The sequence below is a fragment of the Helianthus annuus genome, chromosome 15, assembly GCF_002127325.2.
Source record: "Helianthus annuus cultivar XRQ/B chromosome 15, HanXRQr2.0-SUNRISE, whole genome shotgun sequence".
Lineage (NCBI taxonomy): Eukaryota > Viridiplantae > Streptophyta > Magnoliopsida > Asterales > Asteraceae > Helianthus > Helianthus annuus.
In genome coordinates, this window is record NC_035447.2 from 165,732,520 (window position 1) to 165,752,418 (window position 19,899).

The 19,899-nt window shown below is 40.5% G+C and overlaps 2 protein-coding genes across 2 annotated transcripts; one reads left to right on the top strand and one right to left on the bottom strand.

The window, feature by feature from the left end:
- The first annotated feature begins 704 nt into the window (after positions 1-704).
- LOC110914563 lies at positions 705-4,347 on the top strand. Its single transcript, XM_022159351.1, has 5 exons — positions 705-718; positions 829-967; positions 1,200-2,625; positions 2,757-4,012; positions 4,105-4,347. Exons 1-5 carry the CDS (start codon positions 705-707, stop codon positions 4,345-4,347), a joined length of 3,078 nt encoding a protein of 1,025 aa, XP_022015043.1.
- A 6,092-nt stretch (positions 4,348-10,439) lies between these two features.
- On the bottom strand, positions 10,440-12,267 carry LOC110914565. The gene is made up of 2 exons (XM_022159354.1): positions 11,322-12,267; positions 10,440-11,173 (listed from the first exon to the last, which is right to left on the bottom strand). The coding sequence occupies exons 1-2, from the start codon at positions 12,265-12,267 to the stop codon at positions 10,440-10,442; spliced, it is 1,680 nt and encodes a 559-aa protein (XP_022015046.1).
- Between the last annotated feature and the right edge of the window lie 7,632 nt (positions 12,268-19,899).

The following is a 19,899-nucleotide window of genomic DNA, read 5'->3' on the forward strand; positions in this document are numbered from 1 at the left end:
ACGTTACGATAAAAAGTATCCGGTTATTGATAAAGATGGGTATCAAGATGTTCCGGCTAGGAAAGTGGCTCGAAAACAGGGATTCCAAGTTAATAAGCAAAAACAAAAGATTGTGTGGTCGGGTTGTAATATTCCGAGACATTCTTTTCATTGCTGGCTGATCTTTAGAAGGAAATTGTGGACCCAAGATCGGATTCAAAAATGGAATTATCTCACCAGTGGCTCTATGAACATGATGTGTTGTTTGTTGTGTCAACGGGAACTAGAATCGCATGAACATTTGTTTTTCCAATGTTCTTACTCCTCTTCAGTTTTGGATGCTATCAAGGATAAGTCTAGTATGAAGATGGTGCCTAACAAGTGGGTTGACATTGTTGGATGGCTACTACCGAAAGCGACATCAAGGTCCCTAAATTCGGTTATTGGTAAACTTCTTATCAAGGCGACTGCGTATTTTGTTTGGCAAGAAAGAAATTACAGGTTTTTCAACAACCAGTTAAGACCGCCTGAGGTGTTAATAAATATCATTAATGACAACGTGAGGCTGAAGTTATTATCATTCAACTACAAGGATAAGCCGCATGTGAGGAAAATCTTGGAAGATTGGAAGCTGAGCTCCGTTGAGTTCTTCGGCGAGACCTGATTGTTTTAGTGTTTTGAGGGTTGTTTTTTCCTAGTTTGGCTTGTTTGCTTGTTTTACTCTTATGTGGCATGTCATGTAAGAGAACTGGTATAGGCTTTTCTACACCACTTGTACGTATTTTTTGTTTGGAATGAAATCACCGGGGTAAAACCCTTTACCCAAAAAAAACAAAAGTTTGAATATAGGCCGGTGATTGCCAAACCGAAGGGGGAGGCGAAAAAAGATCCATCATCAAGTGGAATTGAATCTAAAAATCCGTTTGCTGCTTTGAATGATTTTGAAGGCGATGGGTTTGTCGACTCAGACAGTGAGGAGGTTGTGGAGGTATTTAATGAAACGAATGAATTTATGTTACAAAACACTAAGAAACCAAATGATAAACAAGGGGCAAGCACTCCTTCTCCAGTTGTTTCCAATGATTAGTCTTGCTGCGTGGAACATTAGGGGGTTGAACCGCCCTCTGAAACAACAGGAGGTTCCTCAAATTGTAAAGGAAAATGGGCTGTCTTTTTGTGCTATTTGAGAATCCCATGTGGATATTCAAAATCTGAATAAGGTTTGTTCTTCTGTTTTCCGTCGGTGGGATTGGTCTTCGAATGGAAGTAGTTGTCAGAAGGGTACTAGAATTATTCTTGGCTGGGATCCGGGTATTCTCGAAGTCATCTTGCTCGATCAATCTTCTCAGGTTATGCACTTTCAAATCATTTTTAAACAAGATAAAAGGATGTTATTTTGCTCAGTTGTGTATGCGGCTAATTATTATCGCACTAGAAGGGAGGTTTGGCATCATTTATCCAAACATAAAGTGCTTGTTGGTAACAATCCGTGGGTTATTTTAGGCGACTTTAATTCAGCTCTGCATCTGGATGATAAGTCGATGGGTACTTCGATTATCTCCCCTGGTATGAGAGATTTTCAAGAGTGTGTCTCGGAGATAGAAGTGTTCGATATAAATAGTTCGGGAATGCATTTTACGTGGAACCAAAAGCCTAAGGAGGGAGTTGGTCTTCTAAAGAAAATTGATAGAATTATGGGTAATACCCCTTTCGTTGATATGTTTCCCAACTCGGTAGCGTTTTTCCACCCGAATCGGTTGTCCGATCATTGCCCTTGTTTGCTTAAGATTCCAGTGACAGCCAATAAGAAGCATCAATCGTTCAAGTTTGCCAATTTTTTAATTTACAAACCGGGTTTTATTGAGGTGGTCAAAAAGGTGTGGGAAAATAATGTTGAGGGTGTTCAGCAATTCCAGTTGGTTAAAAAGTTACGTCTTTTGAAAAGACCTCTTCGTGCTTTATTATTCCAACAAGGTAACTTGCACAAGAAAGTTGAAATGTTACGTGGGGAGTTGGATGCGATCCAACGGGAAATTGATAGTTGGCCCTCTAATCTAAATCTTCGTAATCAAGAAACTAGGATTACGGCTGCTTATCAAGAGGCGTGCCTAGATGAAGAGCGTTTTCTAAAGCAGAAATCTAAAGTGGATTGGCTTCGGGCGGGGGATTCCAATACGGCTTTCTTTCATGCTTCGCTAAAAAGTAGAAATCATGTGACTCGTATTGAGGTTATTATGAATTCGGAAGGGGAGATGTTTGAAGGGGAAAGTGTCGCTAACGCTTTTGTTACTCATTATGAGAAGTTCCTTGGTAGTGAAGATGCCTTAGAGCTTCGGCCCTCGTCTGATCTTTTTTCGAATAAGTTGAATGCTGATGTTTCCACGCATATGGTTCGTCCGGTGACATGTGAAGAGGTTAAACGGGCTATGTTTTCCATTGGTAATGATAAGGCTCCTGGCCCTGATGGGTATACGGCGGCGTTTTTTAAAGGAGCTTGGGAGGTGGTTGGAAATGATGTTTCGAATGCTATTATGGATTTCTTTAATACAGGTAAGCTTCTTCGGGAGCTGAATAATACTCTCATTGTTCTTATCCCTAAGAAGCCCACGCCGTCTACGATCACAGATTATCGTCCAATTGCGTGCTGTAATGTTATTTATTTACGTTGGTTATGGAGGTCTTAACAAGTATTCTGCAACATTCGGTACAAATTGATTCCTCTTTCAGGTTCCACAATAGGTGTGAAAGACAGCGAATTATAAATCTTTGCTTTGCAGATGACTTGTTTTTATTCGCTAGAGGGGAAGTTAGTTCGGCTAATTGCATTATGTCCTCTCTCTCGAAATTCACTAAGATGTCGGGGTTGGTCCCTAGCAATCAGAAAAGCACGGTTTTCTTCTGCAATGTGAAAAATCATACTAAGCAAGCTATTCTGAATATCATGCCTTTTAAGGAAGGAAAGTTGCCTGTCAGGTACTTGGGGGTCCCTTTGATTTCGGCTAGGCTTGGGTACAATGAATGTCGAGTTCTAGTGGAGAGGTTGGAAAAGCGTATCATGCATTGGAGAAATAAGCTGTTATCCTTCGCAGGAAGACTTCAGCTTATTAATTCTGTCCTATCTTCTATGCATATCTACTGGGCCTCAGTGTTTATTTTGCCGGTTCGGATAATCAAGGAGCTTGAAGCTAAGATGAGAAATTTTCTTTGGTCCCAAGATTTTGCGTTTAATAAAGGTAAATCGAAAGTCTCTTGGAAATTGGTTTGTACGCCAAAATATGAGGGGGGCTTGGGTATTAGACGTGTGGGGGATATGAATAAAGCGTTGATGTCGTCTCATATTTGGAGCATTGTTTCTAAACGGGACTCCTTGTGGGTTGATTGGGTGCACTCGTATCGGTTAAAGGGCAAGAGTTTTTGGGTATGTAAAACGCCCGCTAGTAGTTGTTGGTCGTGGAGGAAGATATCTCAGTTAGGGCCGCTGGTTAGAAATCATTTTTGGTCGGAGGTTGGTAATGGTGCCTCTACCTCAGCGTGGTATGATACATGGTCCGAGTTGGGGCCTTTGGCCGATTTTCTTTCGCCTAGAGTCATTACAGATGCTGATTTTAGGTTGGAGGATTCGGTGGCCGATGTGCATTCGAATGGCGGTTGGAGTTGGCCTATAGCGTGGAGGGATTTGTTCCCTGTTCTGATTCAGATTGATCAAGTAATTTTGGATCCAATGAAAAATGATAGGCTTTTATGGAAGGATGGGAATGATCTCAATGGGTTTTCGACGTCTGGGGCTTGGCATTCGTTGCGCCATAGGGAACCGGATGTTGATTGGTGCAAAATTGTGTGGTTCGCTCAGTGTATTCCGAGGCACGCATTCATGATGTGGCTGATTATGAAACGTAAGCTCCTTACACAAGATAAAATTCTGCAATGGGATTTGTCTAGAAGGAAAAACATGAATATGATGTGTTGCTTAATGTGTTTTGAGAACTTTGATTCCCACCCACACTTGTTCTTTGAATGCAAGTATTCTTCACAGGTGTGGACGCTAATCCGGGATAGGGGGGTATGAACTCGGTCAGCCCGAAATGGTCAGAAGTTGTTCACTGGCTTAGTGCTCGTAGTCATCAGAAACGGGCGGATATTTATGTGGCTAAGCTCCTCGTTGCGGCTACTGCTTATAACATTTGGCAAGAGAGGAATGCTCGGTTGTTTAAAAATCAACTCAGACCTCCTGAGACGGTTAGTGATGTTATTATCAAAACAGTGCGATACAAGTTGATGGGAGCTAAGTTGAAGGATACCGTGAGGGTGCGAAAGATTCTTGAAGAATGGGAGATCTATGCGGATGACAAAGGCGACGATGGAGGCTGATTAGTTGTGTTTGGTTATTTGTTTCTAGATTGTAGTCTAGTGGTCGTTTCCTTTTCTTGGTTGTTTTGTTTTGGTTTGGTTTTGGTTTGACTTTCATGGGGTGTGTCTCATGATTGAACTAGTGTAGACTCTCTACACTACTTGTGCTTTTTTGGTTGTGAATATATAGAATCACCGGGGTAACCCTTTACCCAAAAAAAAAATTGTGGCGGACCGCATTAAGGGGTGTTTGAATCATATTGTTGGTATTAACCAATCGGCCTTTGTACCGGGAAGGAAGATTTCGGATAACATTCTTCTTACTCAGGAACTGATGCACAACTATCATAGGAACTTTTTTTTTTTTTTTTTTGGGTAAAGGGTTACCCCGGTGAATCTATTATAAACCGCAAATAAGTACAAGTAGTGAGGATGAATTCCACACTAGTTCATATACAGGACATGCCCCGTATATGTAAGCCAACAAATAAAAAACACCCAAGACATTCACATCAAACCTAGCCTACTACACATCATGCAAGATATCTAGTAGACAAAACAAAACATAACCAAAATCTTCAACCGCCATCATCGAAAATGAAGTACCCACAAAAGGGCAGCCCCTTTAAACGAACCGAATGCAAACTAGCCATTGAATTTCTTTGTCGAAGAGGTGCTTGCCCCTGTTCTAGAAGACGAAGTATATGTACCCGCATCTTTGGTTTCATCATAAACAACTTCAACCCCGTCCTCATCTAAATCCACATGAGTCTGACTACCCCTTTTGGCTCTCTCGTGCGTTGCGGCCCCACGTTCTCCAATACACTCAAGAGCAGAAAACGGATTATGAGTTTGGACTTTATGGGAAGTAGAAACCTGCTGAGGCGCAACGGCCTTTTTCTTCCTATCCACCGGTCTGTATTCAAATTTTGGCTTTTGGTTATTAACTTGAAAGCCATTCTTCTTTGCACTTTTCTTAACCGGAACATCAGTGAAACCATCCTCGTCTACTGTTGGCCTCGATGTTGTGCCAATACGAGTAGGACATTCCACAGAGTCATGCCCAAACACACAGCAGTGAGCACATCTCGGAGGTTCCCATTCATACTCCACCCGAATAGTAACCGTAACATAATTGTTCCCATCCAAATCAGGAATAGCCATGGTTATATTACTTTTCAACTCTTGATCAGCTGGTATTTCAATGAGAGCCCTAGCATAGCTGCTCCGACCCCAAGCATCATTACACATATCAACAGTATACGAATCCAGCCGCACAGGAGAACCAATTTTTGAAGCCAGCATGCTTAACCCATCATCAGAATATGCCACTAGAGGGACGTCATGCAATTTCACCCAAACCGCGACGTTTTTAAACTCTTCTTTTTTAAGGCTGTTTGTAGGGGACCAAATGTTGAGAAACAAGGGTTTGTTACGGATCATCCAAGGACCCCCTTCAAGAACAGCGTCCATTCCCTTCCTATCTTCAAACTTGAAGAAGAAGAACCCATTTGAATTCATCATGGTCTTCACAAGACCATGTTTCTTCCAGTTTGTTCTCACAAAGTAATCAACTACCGGATATGCAATTCTATCCCCCAGGAAGTAACCATAAAGAGTATTAGCTAACCTGTTGTTAACTTGGCGAACTGAGTCAATCGGAAGCACTACATCCACACCATCCAAAGAGGTATCTGATATTAGCTTTCGAAAATTTACTTTCGGTACTTGGTTAGCCGTATCATTGGACTTCCCAGCACTTTCCTCCTCACTTTGATTCTGATTACCAACCCGCTTAGGACCACTCTGCTCACCCTGCTTGTTTAGTAACACATCAGCATACAATTGTTGTTGGACTCGAGCATTATCACCCTGTTCCTGCTTTCGGACACGAGCAGGACTGACATCATTTAGCGGTAGCACAAACGATACCTTCCGCTTATCGAAAACCATTGCATAATCCTCATCCGGTGAATCCGAACAGCCAAGAACATAATCAGTATCATTCAACGGTACCATGAACCGAACCTTCTTATTACCCACTTCTGAAACCGTAGGGATTTGTGAATTCTGTTTTGGCTCAAAAGGTTTCCCATCGATACTTCGGATTTTCCTCGCAAAAACGTTTGAATTATCCTCAGTTTGATTCTCCTTTTCAACAGCCATATCAAAAGAAAAACTGCAATTAAATCGGTCAAACCCTAGTGACGGCTGAAAAAGAGTTCGCTGAAATTGAAGTGCCGTTGAACAGCAATTGAAACACAATCGGAATCGGACAAATCAGATGACCGATTAGAGAGCTTCTGCCAAATCCAAAACGCTAACTTCAAATGCCGTTGAAATAAGGATTGCCGAACCCTAATGCGGCCGCCAAAACCCCTTCAACGAACAGCAAAAAGACAAACCCTAAAACTGAATGATTAAGTAAATCGAACAGCAGCTTGATTCCCACAATTGCCGGAACTAACACCTTAATCTGATCAATAATACTATTAACAATGGACAGCAAACCGAAATCAAAAGTAATTAACCTGATCGGATCAAGAACACGAGAACAGCAACACTAGCGAAGAACCCTAAGCCGATCCTTCAGATGAAGATCAGGTAGAGATTGAAAACCTAGAGTTGAGTAGGATCGCCTAGAATCGCCCAGAATCGCCCAGAGCCCCCCATTATCATAGGAACTTTGGGCCTCCTCGGTGTGCGTTTAAAGTAGATATACAAAAAGCATACGATACGGTTCATTGGAGGTTTCTAAAGGATGTGCTCTTTGGGTTTGGTTTCAACTCTAGGATGGTGGATTGGATTATGACTTGTGTGTCTTCTCCAACCTATTCTCTTTGTATCAATGGGGATATTCACGGGTATTTCAAAGGCCGTCGGGGGTTACGTCAAGGAGATCCGCTATCTCCTTATCTCTTCACGCTTGTCATGGAGATTCTTTCGTGTATTCTTCAGCATGCTTCTAGTTTGGATAGGTCGTTCAAGTTTCACAATAAATGTGAGAAGCAGCGTATCATTAACCTCTGTTTTGCAGATGATTTATTTCTGTTTGCTCGTGGAGAGGTTTATTCAGCTCGGTTTATCATGAAAGCTCTTACTCGCTTCACTAATATGTCGGGATTGGTCCCTAGTATTCAAAAGAGCACCGCGTTTTTCTGTAATGTCTCGATTGCTGTCAAGGAAGCTATTTTGAATATTTTACCATTTGAGGAGGGAGTTTTACCGGTCAGGTACTTGGGTGTTCCTCTAATTTCTTCGAGACTCCTTGCTAGAGACTGTAGTGTTTTGGTGGAGAGAATGGAGAAGAGAATCGATAACTGGAGAAATAAGCTTTTGTCGTTCGCAGGTAGGCTTCAGCTTATTAATTCGGTTTTGGCTTCGATGCATATTTACTGGTCCTCAGTTTTCATATTACCCGCTAGTACTATTAAAGATCTGGAGGCGAAAATGCGGAACTTTCTTTGGTCTCAAGAAGCGGCTTTTCATAGAGGTAAAGCAAAAGTTGCTTGGAATGCTATATGTGTTCCAAAGTACGAGGGTGGGCTGGGTATTAGGAGGCTTGGAGATGTTAATAAGTCTCTTATGGCGTCTCATGCTTGGAGTGTTTTAATCAAGAGGAATTCGCTATGGGTCGCTTGGATTTATTCATATAAGTTAAAGCAAGGTAACTTTTGGAGATGTAATGAAGGGGCAAATTGTAGCTGGTCATGGAGGAAAATTCTGCAAATCAGGCCGATTTTAAGAAGTTATATTTGGTCTAAGTTGGGGAATGGTAAAACTACTTCAGCTTGGTTTGACACGTGGAGTAATCTAGGGCCTCTCATTAATTTCGTTTCGCCTAGAATGATAAATAATGCAGGATTTTTGTTAGAAGACAAGGTTGCGGATCTTTATGCTGATAACTCGTGGGTTTGGCCGCAAGATTGGAGATCTCGGTTCATTGAGTTGAATCAGTTGGACTCTATCCACTTGCAACCGAACACAGAGGACAGAATATGCTGGAAAGAAGGGGACGATCTTCATGATTTTTCTTCGTCTACAGTTTGGCAGTCTCTTCGGTCTAGGGAGCAAGAGATCGATTGGGTTAACATTGTATGGTTTAATCAATGCATTCCCAGACATGCGTTCTTAATGTGGCTCATTATGCGTCGGAAGCTCCTCACGCAAGATATCATCTTAAAGTGGGATTTTTCAAGACGTAAAAATATGAACATGATGTGTTGCCTATTGTGTTTTGAGAATGTGGACTCTCATGAACACCTTTTCTTTGAGTGTCGGTTTTCTACTCAAGTTTGGTGTATGGTCCGAGACAAGGCGGCTATGGCTAATGTGGATCAAAAATGGTCTTCGATTACAAGGTGGCTTAAGGATCGAGGAAAGTCGAAGAGGGCGGCTGATTATGTTAGCAGGCTCGTGGTTGGGGCGACGGCTTATGTCATCTGGCAAGAACGTAATCATAGGTTATTCAGAAATCAAACGAGACCCCCGGATGTGATTCGAGATACAATTCTCAAGACTATTCGATATAAGCTAATGGGCGTCAAATTCAAACAGTGTGCTAATGTGCGGAACCTGTTGGCAGAGTGGGAGATTGCTGAAGACAAGATGATCGATGATGGAGGCTAATTCTTTTTTGGCTAGTTGTTTGTGTGTGTTTTTCTAGATAAGTGTCTAGGTGTGGTTAATTTGTTTTTGTTGGTTGTTTAGCTTACTTACATGGGGCATGTCTCATGTTTGAACTAGTGTGGACGTTTCCTCACTACTTGTTTTTGTTTGTGAAGTTTATAAAATCACCGGGGTAACCCTTTACCCAAAAAAAAAAAAAAAAAACGTGTTTGACAAGTAACCCAATCTGCCGAGCAACCCAAGGTGAGTTCACACACTAAAAGCATGCGTCCCGCGGAGGGACACGAACAAACTACCAACTTTGGGAAAAACATTTTGGACCCATTACTCCGGGGGAAACAGAATGGGTAATTACTATCTCCGGGGGAGATACGTTTGGATATTATTTATAAATCACAACTAGCCATGCTAAACGAAACTCTATCACCTTAAGTCCCTGCTTACATTACCGATTAATCGCCGGGGGCGAACGGGTTATTAGTTGATAGCGCTATTAGGTTTGACAACCTCACACCGTGACCGGGGGGATCGGGCGTGAACTAGTAGACCTTGCAAACATGGTCAATGACGATAGACATTGACTCGGGGCACGAATATTTATATTCCGTCAACAGTTTCGGTATCTACAGTTTAGTGAGCTTACAGCTGGGGTAGCTCCCCACAACGTGATTATAAATGTTTTATCTAAACAACTTAAGTTTTTGGTAAACTAAAACTGGACAACTAGTGAACTCACTCAGCATTATTGTTGACCCCTTACTGCATGCTTTGCAGGTAACCAGTGACTCAGGAGCTGCTGCTTGGGAACGTGTAGTGTCTGTCCACCCTTGCGTTGGGTGTTACCTTATTTTGAACTATGAACTTGTTAAACTACTACTTTACTTATGCTTCCGCTACTTATTACTGTTTGAACTTAAAACCTTAAACTCTGAACTTGATATTTGCTAATCTAATGGCTAGTAAGTATTACTTTTGTTATCAATTTAATTATTCAGTATAATTGGTGGCTGGATCCTGGTCAGTCACGCCCTCAAAGCGGGTGATATCCGCAGGTGGATTTTGGGGGTGTGACATTCGGTGTGCTAAAATAAACTTTATGCTCATTCAGGGACTAAAAGCGTCAAAAAGTGCATAAGTTTGCATTTTCGCGCATATCTTACGTTCTGAATACATCCGGACATCCAAAAATTTATGTAAGAATTAAAATATTTTATTTTAGTGTTTGGCATGATAAAATTTCATTCGTCGCTTAATTTGGATCGTTTTTGCGTTCGTTACGACTTTTTTTTGGGTAAAGGGTTACCCCGGTGAATATTATAAAGAATCAAAGAACAGGGTGCAACAAGAGTTTGACACACACTACTAGGCTTGACAGGCCAAGCCTAGGCAACACAAAACAAACAACTCACAAGCGGCCCAAACAAACAAAACAACCCGAAAAACAAAACTAACTAACTGCAAACACTAGCAAACTAGACTCGCAATTAGCCCGGTTCGTCTTCTCTTACTCCCCAGGTTTCCAAAAGCTTCCTATAATTCCCGTGACGTCCGATCTTGAAACTCATTATACGAAGCCGCACCATATCCAAAATAATCTGTGCCACCATCTCTTCCTTCCTGTGAATGTTGGAAAACAGCCGGTTATTCCGTTCTTGCCATATAAAGTATGTAGAGGCCGCTACCACCAGCTTACACACAATGTGTTCCAGAGTCTTTGAACTCGCATTCAGCTCTATCCATGCCATGATTGAGCTCCATGAATCCTTTACATTTACCATATCAACTTTTTCCTTGACAATGCTCCAAATCTTGGCCGCATAAGAGCATTGAAAGAATAAATGATCTCTTGAGTCTCGTCCATAGTTACAAAGAGGACAGCACATAAGACGTAGATTTGTTTCACTCCCCGCTTCCCAAACTGCCAATCTATCTTGTGTCTTCAGCTTATTCTTTAGAACTAACCAAAGATGAAAAGAATGTCTTGGAATGCACTGGCCATACCACACCATATTCACCCAAGCCACCTTGTTATCCCTTACCCGAAGATTATTCCAAGCTTCCCAAGAGCTAAAATGCACAATTTTCCCTCCCACCTCTCTCCATCCCAGTCTGTCAACCGAATCAGGAACAAGAGAAGGAGCCATGACATTTATGAGTACTGGGAATAAGTCATACCATGCCTGAGGCCACCGCCAGTTGCCATTAGCGTCTACAAGCTCTGCAACAGTAGTTTGCAAATTAAAACCCGCTTGGGCAATTCTCCTTGGTGTAATAAAGTTTCGGATCGGACTGCACGAGCACCAATTATCACTCCACGCGTTTGTTTGGGAACCACTCCTAATTAACTTCCAAACATAAGGTCTGACCAACGGACGAATAAATAAAATCTTTCGCCAACTCCAAGTCAAAACCCCACGACTTTGAATCTCCCAAAAATTTCTGCCTTTTATCTTGTAAGAATGGATCCATTTGACCCACAAGGATTCCCGGTTGGTAATAATGCTCCAAATATGCGACATCATAAGTGCTTTGTTCACATCTGAGATATTTCGGATTCCAAGACCCCCCCTCATCCTTAGGCAAACAAACGTCCTTCCACGCGACTTTAGACCGAATACTCCCAGGAGCCCCCCCCCCGTTCCAAAGAAACCTTCGCATTCTCTTTTCCAGATCCTTGACTATACGCATTGGCAAAATAAAAACCGAGGCCCAATACGTATACATTGCTGCAAGAACAGAGTTAAGGAGCTCCAATCGACCTGCAAACGATAACAATTTAGACATCCAATTATCAACCTTCCTCTCCATACGTTCCACCAGAACCCGGCAATCTCTAAAAGATAACTTAGTAGAGATTAAGGGAACCCCGAGGTAGCGAACCGGAAGTTCACCCTCACGAAACGGCAACAAGCTCAGGATTTCAGCTTTTACTTGGCTTGGAACATTGCAGAAAAAAACCGTACTCTTGGGCAAGCTAGGGACTAGGCCCGAAACACTAGTGAACTTCTCCAAAACATTCCGAACAAGCTTAACCGATCCAGTATCTCCATTAACAAAAACAAATAAGTCATCAGCAAATGATACGTTGATAATCTTTTGTTTAGAACAGTGACTATGGAACTTGAAAGCAGGGTTTAACGCCATCTTTTGTAACATGAGAGATAACACCTCCATAATCAACGTGAATAGGTACGGGGACATTAGATCTCCTTGACGAAGACCCCGTTTCCCTGAAAAGTAACCATGCAACTCGCCATTTAAGCTAACCGAGTAGGATACCGTTGTGACACACGCCATAATCCAAGCAACCATTTTCTGGTGAAAACCAAACCGAACTAAAATAGCTTCTAAAAAAGACCAGCTTACAGTATCATAAGCTTTCTGGATGTCAATCTTCAAAGCACACCTCGGAGGACCACGATCCACATGATAATTATGCATAAGCTCCTGCGTTCGTTACGACTTCGGTCGTAATTAACCGAACAACGCAACCGTATGACCAAACGAGCCGACATCCGAGATATTTTTGAGCACATTTTAAGTTACCTATACTTTAAGTTCATTTTAGAGCTTTGAAATGGGGTTAACGGGGCATAAATGTGTCAAAAATGCATCGAAAACCAAGTTTGGGGCTTCAGGGGCTAAATCTGTCATTTTTAAAAGTTGCTGGTCTGCAGGTCCCTTACGGTCCGTATGGACCTTTGCTTACGGTCAGTAAGCAGTGCCCAACACATCAGAATCGTAGAAACATTGAATCTGGTCATTCCCACTTGTTCCAATGGTTTTGATCCATGGTTTTTCATGCTATGGGCTGGTTTGTGTGGAAAACAAGTCCCCCAATCATTCTCTAACACTTGTAAGGCCTGGATCGTTCCCTCTTCTCCAAGAAATGATCTTAACGATTTTGTGAAAACTATATATAGCATGGCCCTCATTCCATTTTCTGCACATTTGGTCTGAGATTTCTCTAAGTGGTTGTGATTATTCACTACCTACCTGAGAATACTTAGAACCAAATCTATTTGGACCCTTTGTAAGTCCTCTTTCGTTCTTTTATCGCTTTTCGAGTGTGAAAGTCAAACTTTGTTTGACTTTCAGCTTTGACCACGAGATGGTCAACGAGAAGTTCGTTTGAACTTCGCAGCGTGAGCGTAATCACGATGGTTATAGTCTCTTGTGACTATACGTACTGATTACCACGTTGACTAGGCGTAGTGACGAGTCGTAGTTTCGGTCAAAATGCGCATTTAAGCGTATTTTGCAACCAAACTACTCTTGGTACGAAAACACTTTGTTTTGATATCAAAAATCTGTTTTCTAACTTAGTTAAGCATGTTTTAACATGCTTAGCTCGTCAGTTTTAGTTTAGTGCTTGTTTAGAGTCGTAAGTCAAGCGGTCTAAACCACCGCTTTGACTTTCGAACTCGACCCGTTTGGTCGATCATTAGGATCCGACCAAGCATGTGTAGTGACCATAGTTGTATAGGGAATAACCTTCCGAGGTTATACCTTATGGTCACCTAGTTTAAGTAGTTGTATGATAGGTAGATTATATGCCTTAGGTAAATGACCAAAATGCCCTTTTCATGCATAATTGGATTTTAAGCATATGTAACCTAACTTTTGTCACCTAAACTGATTATGCAACCTATTTAAACATGTTTAGGCATATAATACTTGTCATAGGACTAGTTAGACGTCTCGAACGCGCATTTGCGCGAACGACGCGTTAAAGTAGCATAAGCTTCCTTAATGGGTCGTAACGGGTCGAAAGCACTTAGGTTAGGTTTCACTTTGGTATGTAGGCTTTGTTAAACCATATCATATGAGTTCCAACACTCATTTGGTTTACGAAACCTCATTCTATCCGATCTCCCGATTTAAGTCCGGTTATTTACATAGTTACCTATATAGGGTGCCGTTTGATTCCGTGATCCCTCAAGCTTTGCTTGGTTGTTGTTCAAGACTTCTAAGCACCCTCAAGTGAGTACATAGTCCCCTCTTTTACTGTTTTCAAACTGTTTTGGGGTGGAACACATGTGCCTACTTGCTACTTTCATGTTTTTCATGTTCTATACTTGCTATGTTCATTAGTACACTATAGTACATGATTTCATTATGTTTTGCTATGTATGTTCACTTAACATGCTAGCACATTGATTCCCATATACTACATTTTGTCGCATATGCTCATCCAGCATATGGACACATTGTTTTACATTTTGAACCGTTGTAACCATTGACATGTGAACCGTTTGTGACCATTTGACTATGTGAACCGTTTGTAACCGTTGAATAGGTGAACCGTTGGACTATGTGAACCATTTGTAACCGTTTGATTATGTGAACCGTTTGTGACTATTTGATTATGTGAACCGTTTGTGACTACTTGATTTTATGAACCGTTTGTGACTACTTGACTATGTGAACCGTTTGTGACTACTTGATTATGTGAACCGTTTGTAACCATTGATTGACATGAACCGTTTGAAATCTGTTTGAACCGTTGGGTTAGGGAAGTGATTAGGTAACGAGGCGGGTGTAATGTGTTAAAAGCATGGTGGATACGCCGCTGGTACTTCCTATATATAAGTACTTTTAATACATTATATGTCGTTGCGTTATCTAGATCACTTGGGCAAGGTTATCGAAACAAAGATATATTACAAGGTTTTTCTGACGATATATATATACTATTCGAGTTTTTATTTCAAAACGATTTACAATCTGAATTTAACTAAACAAATGTTTTGGAGTTAAGAATCATGGATACGAGATTTTATACATTATAACCAACTCGATTTGAGTTGGTTAATTATGTCGCAATACTATACTTTTCAAAATAAGGTTTATAAATAAGTATTGCAACATGCAAACTAGCCATGAATCCGACACTCAAACAAAACCTATGTACTCGCCGACATTTTTATGCTGACGTGCCTATTTTCACATGTGTTTCAGGTACCATATTTGATGATTCTTGATGATGATATTTGTGTACTCTCACATAGGATTGGACGAGGCCTTAGTGACATTAAAAGATACAAGACTATTTGTACATGTTTTGTTTCAAATTCCAATGTAATACAATACACTTAATTCAATAAAACGAAACTGTTTAATCCATGGTTATGAAATAATGATTCTGTTATAACACTCCCCGACGTTTCCGCCACGTTTTGTTGTTTTACGTGGTCGGGGTGTGACAGGACTTATTCCTTTAATATCTACAAGCTTCCAAGCGATCGCATTTTTGTGTTTTTTCAAAAGTGTAATTAATTTTTCTTTTTCTATACTACTTAATTTTGATGAAATAATTACAGGTGATTTACCATCTTTGTCTAGAAAAGCATATTCCAAATCTTTTGGAAGTTCTTTGAGCTCAAGAGGTGGGTTTTAAGAGACTCCTTGTTTGGTTGCTCATTTTTATCAAGAACTTTAAAAGTTTATTCTATGGCGACCTCTTCTTCAACAAAGTGGTCAATCTTTTCACTTGTATCGGGTGGTTCATCTTTATCTTCAATTAGGGGGTCATTATTGCCGAATGGATATTTCATTGAACACTCAAGATCGATACTTCTTTTAAATGCCCCTAATTGAATAGATAGATTATTGTGCTTCCGGTTTTTCAAAGCCTCGTGGGTTTTTACAAAGGGTCGTCCCAACACAAGAGGAGCGTCATCGAGGATGACAAAGTCGGTTGGGATTACCATTTGATTTGTTTGAACCAAGACATCCTCAACTGTACCGATTGATTTTATTACTTTCCGATTGGATAGAAAAATGGGTATTTGAAGTGGAGAAAAATCACTAATACTTATTTTTTTGAAAATGTAGTTTGGCATTACATTAACACAAAGATCTTTATCAATTGTAACATTACTAATAAAGGAGTTTTGAAAAAAACATGGAACCGGTGTAATGTTGATTTCAAATGGGTCTTCTTTTATTAGCGAAGTTTGATCATTTGTTAACTTAATGCTTACCGTTTCGTCAATTTTAGTGTTAGTGTTTAACTCTTTTAAAAACTTAGCATGAGTGGGTACTAAGCAATGATTTTCGAAAGAAGGTGACAAGAGATTAATTTCTTCAAAATTAGACTCTTCTTGAATTTTCATGTTATCGGACTTACCTTTCTCGTCGTTTAACTCATGTGTCGGTTTTTCACTTATTTGTTCTTCCATTTTTACATTTTCAACTATCTCTTCTTTATTTAATTCTTCTCTTGCGCGGGACTCCTCTTCCCTTGCGCGAGATTCTTTTATGCAACGTTCGATAGTTTTAATGTGTTCTATTATCCTATCAACTATGTCGGTGATAGAATAAGGATCGGGATCCTCAAAGCTTGAATCTGGATGTTCGATCCTTGGTTCCTCATAATATTCATATGAAGTAGATGGTTCATACCATTGTTCTTCATTGTAAGTATATGATGGATAAAGGTCGTAATTTTGTTCTTCATAATACTCATATGTGGTGGGTTGTTCACGCTTTGGTTCCTCATAATACGCATATGAAGGTGGTGGCTCATATCTTGGTTCCTCAAAGTATGAGTATGAAGGTCCATACCTTTGTTCATCAAAATATGAGTATGAGGGAGAAGGTTCATACCTTTGGTCTTCATAGGATGTGTATGAAGTCGATGGCTCGTACCTGGGTTCCTCATAGTAGGTGTATGAAGTGGATGGTTGAAATAAGTCACAATATTGAACCGAGTGTGGGTCACCATAATTAGTGCAATAGTCTTCCCTATAATCATCCTCCTCATAGGTGTAGTTGTAGCCTCCTGAGTATATATCCATAAGAATCACTCAGCGGACCACAACAGAGTCTCAAGACCAGAAAAAAAAATAAAAACAAAAACAGAGGCTGGACACGGCCCCGTGTTCAGATTCTGTATCTGGGCATTTGAATAAAAGTTACTGGTTTTGTGCAGCAGGGGGGCGTGTTCAGTGAGCACGACCCCGTGTTCAGACTCTGTATCTGGGTGTTTTTATGAAAAATATGCAGCACGGCCCCGTGTTCAGTGAGCACGACCCGTGTTCAACCTACTGTAAATGCAAGACTTACTAAAACGCAGAACAATGTGCGCGCGTTTTAAAAAGGTTTTGAAAAACTGATTAGGCCGTCGATTTTAAGCTTTCTTAAAATCCTTGTGTCCCCGGCAACGGTGCCAAAAACTTGATGCCCGTGTGGTGTTATATGTTTTTATATATATTTTTAGCCCTTTTTACACGTTAGTCAAGTTTTAAATTTATAAAACACGATATTTTACTAACACCAAACACACATATAGGCAAGTGCACCCATCGTGAGCGTAGTATAGTTGTGACAACCCGAATTTTCCCGTCGCGAAGTACTCTACGATATAGCTAAACGTTTATTATTTTTATATGAGAAAATTTATTTTAAAGCTAATTACTTGACATGAAATGGTGCCTATAAGTTGTTGCATGGATTTATAGTTGTTTATATATACATAAGAGTGCTACATGCATATGTAGTAATAAATATCATGTATGTATTAAACGGATCACTATTACACTTAACAAAATTATCCAACTTGCATACCTCTGACCAGCCCAATAAAAGCCCAAACGACACATTAGGTCTACCCTAATGTAGTCGCACAATGAAAAAGGGGAAGCATGAAGGAGTGTGCGACTGATATGAGGGGTATATGTTGATAACCTCAGCCGACATCTTAGAAAAGGTTGCAATCAAATCATATCACCAATCCCTAGAAAATCCCTTACCCACACTTTCTTTCTAACTCTCCTTCTTCTATCCAAAACCTGCAACCTTACAAAAACCTTCTACCCGATCGAACCTCCGACACCATTTGCTTCGACTATTCGATGACGGCTCTCAACCCCTACATCTCCGATCAAACCTACGGTGACTTCTGTACACTCCGATCACTCGACGGCGGCCCATTCGAAACTCGGAAACTCCGCTCCGATCTCTTAGCTTACACTCCGTTACAACACTCCAAAAACCAGGTTAGAATGCTGAATGTCGTGTGGTTAACGATGAACAATCTGTGAGCTATGATGTATATTACATAGCTTGTAAGTGAGAATAATGATGACAATGAATCTGTTCTGGAATTTGATGTTTATATGTTTGATGATTTAATCTACACGTTACGTTAAGTGGTAAACGATGATGATATATGTTAGTCTTTAAATGATGATGATTATACTGAGAATGCTTCTGTGAATGTTTTAATATGTTAGTCTTTAAACGATGATGATGATGAATAATTAACGTATGTGTAGGCATGAACTGTTCTTAGGGATTTTATGTTGATTGATCTGTATTGAAACCATTGAGGACGAATAGGGTTTGATATACTGAAACTGTTCCTCACCTGATGAAGTCGACGAAACATGGAAGTTTCGCCGTGAATGTAGACGACGAAAGCTAGAGTTTCGTCACATATGGCTTCGACGAAGCTAGTGTTTCGTCGCTGGGGCGTTTCGCCGAGAAGGGGACGGGGTGAACAGTGGGCTTTGACGATAGTGATGACTATGTTATGAGAAATTGGAAGTTCATGTATATGTTGATGTGTTTGTCATGCAACAGGATGATGAATCTGATTCGGTGGTCTGATCTTATGGCAAAGAACTAGGGTCCCCTTTGTTAGACGATGTTGTGCTATTTGGGCCAATTGAATAACGAATTTGAATGCTAAATATTACTGGTGATCACATGATGAATCCATGATTAATGATTAATAAAAATCATATGATAGTATGGAAACTGTTTTGAGTATATAAAACTTGATGGGAAATAGAGCCCACCTACTTGGGTCGGATAACATTGTTAGGTAACATCCTCGCATGGGCTGTTTTGGAACCCGGGCCACCCACTGTCTGTTCGGGCTTTGCTTAAATAATGGGACACACATGTTTAATAGTTTAACTTGTAGTGTATACGAGTAAAGTATATAAGTATGTATGTAGTATGTTTAAGACATTGCATGTTAAACGATTATTCGATGACGCTAGGTGAATGGATTAATTGTCATGACTGGAATTACTTGTGTGCGGTGCATGTACATTAAATGTGCGTTTTGTGAACAATGAATACGTGAATTAATAGTACGTGAAAGATGTGTTCCATGTGCATGTAGAACTGATTGTTACCGGTAACCTTTTTAGGACGTGTTTGACTAACTGGAACAAGTAACGTAACATACCGAGCAAACTAAGGTGAGTTCACTGCAGTTTTCTAAGCATGCGTCCCGGTGGTTTGGGACATCTGGTAAACGTTTCTAAAGGGAATACTGGGTAAACTGTTTATTTGGGATGTTGGTTATTGAACACAACACAGTATAAATCATGTAAGACCCCATACATCTACCGTGTTGCTGAAGAAGCAACGAGGTATTTAGTTGATAGCGCTATTAGGTTTGGCACCCTCACACCGTGCCGAAAGGACGGGCGTGAACTAATTACCTGGACTTCATGACCAATGCCTAGTTAGAGGCATTGGGGTTGGGCATTCACATCGTGTACATATAAGACCCCTTACATCTATTCAAGGTTGTTTGATACCTTGACCTCATGACCAATGCCTAAATGGAGGCATTGGGGTTGGGCATTCACATCTAGTCGCCACATACGGTAATCGAGTAATAACAACATCAAAACAAATCGTTGAACTGTTTTATACACAAGACTGGTAACTAAACATGTTAACAAAACTTTGAACTCACCAGCGTTGTCTGATACACTTGTCTGCATGCTTGCAGGTCGTTGGCTTTATTATGGACTTGCTATCAGGGAGTGCTGGAGTAGTCATGGATCGAGGCTCTTGGATATAACCATCTTAATACACTCGCTTGAACCTAATTATGGAACAGTTGTTTTGAACAATTTACATTATGCTTCCGCTACTCAACTTTACTGATTAAATATTTATGTTGTCAATTAATGA

Bases quoted from the DNA above. Each gene is read 5' to 3' on its own strand.
- LOC110914563 (XM_022159351.1), top strand. The intron at 2,626-2,756 runs GTAATGTTATTT...TTTGCTTTGCAG, and splicing joins TTATCGTCCAATTGCGTGCT to ATGACTTGTTTTTATTCGCT. The intron at 4,013-4,104 runs GTGTGGACGCTA...CGTAGTCATCAG, and splicing joins AATGCAAGTATTCTTCACAG to AAACGGGCGGATATTTATGT.
- LOC110914565 (XM_022159354.1), bottom strand. From the start codon at position 12,267: ATGGTTGCTTGGATTATGGCGTGTGTCACAACGGTATCCTACTCGGTT. The intron at 11,174-11,321 runs GTCAGACCTTAT...CTACTGTTGCAG, and splicing joins TTTTATTTATTCGTCCGTTG to AGCTTGTAGACGCTAATGGC.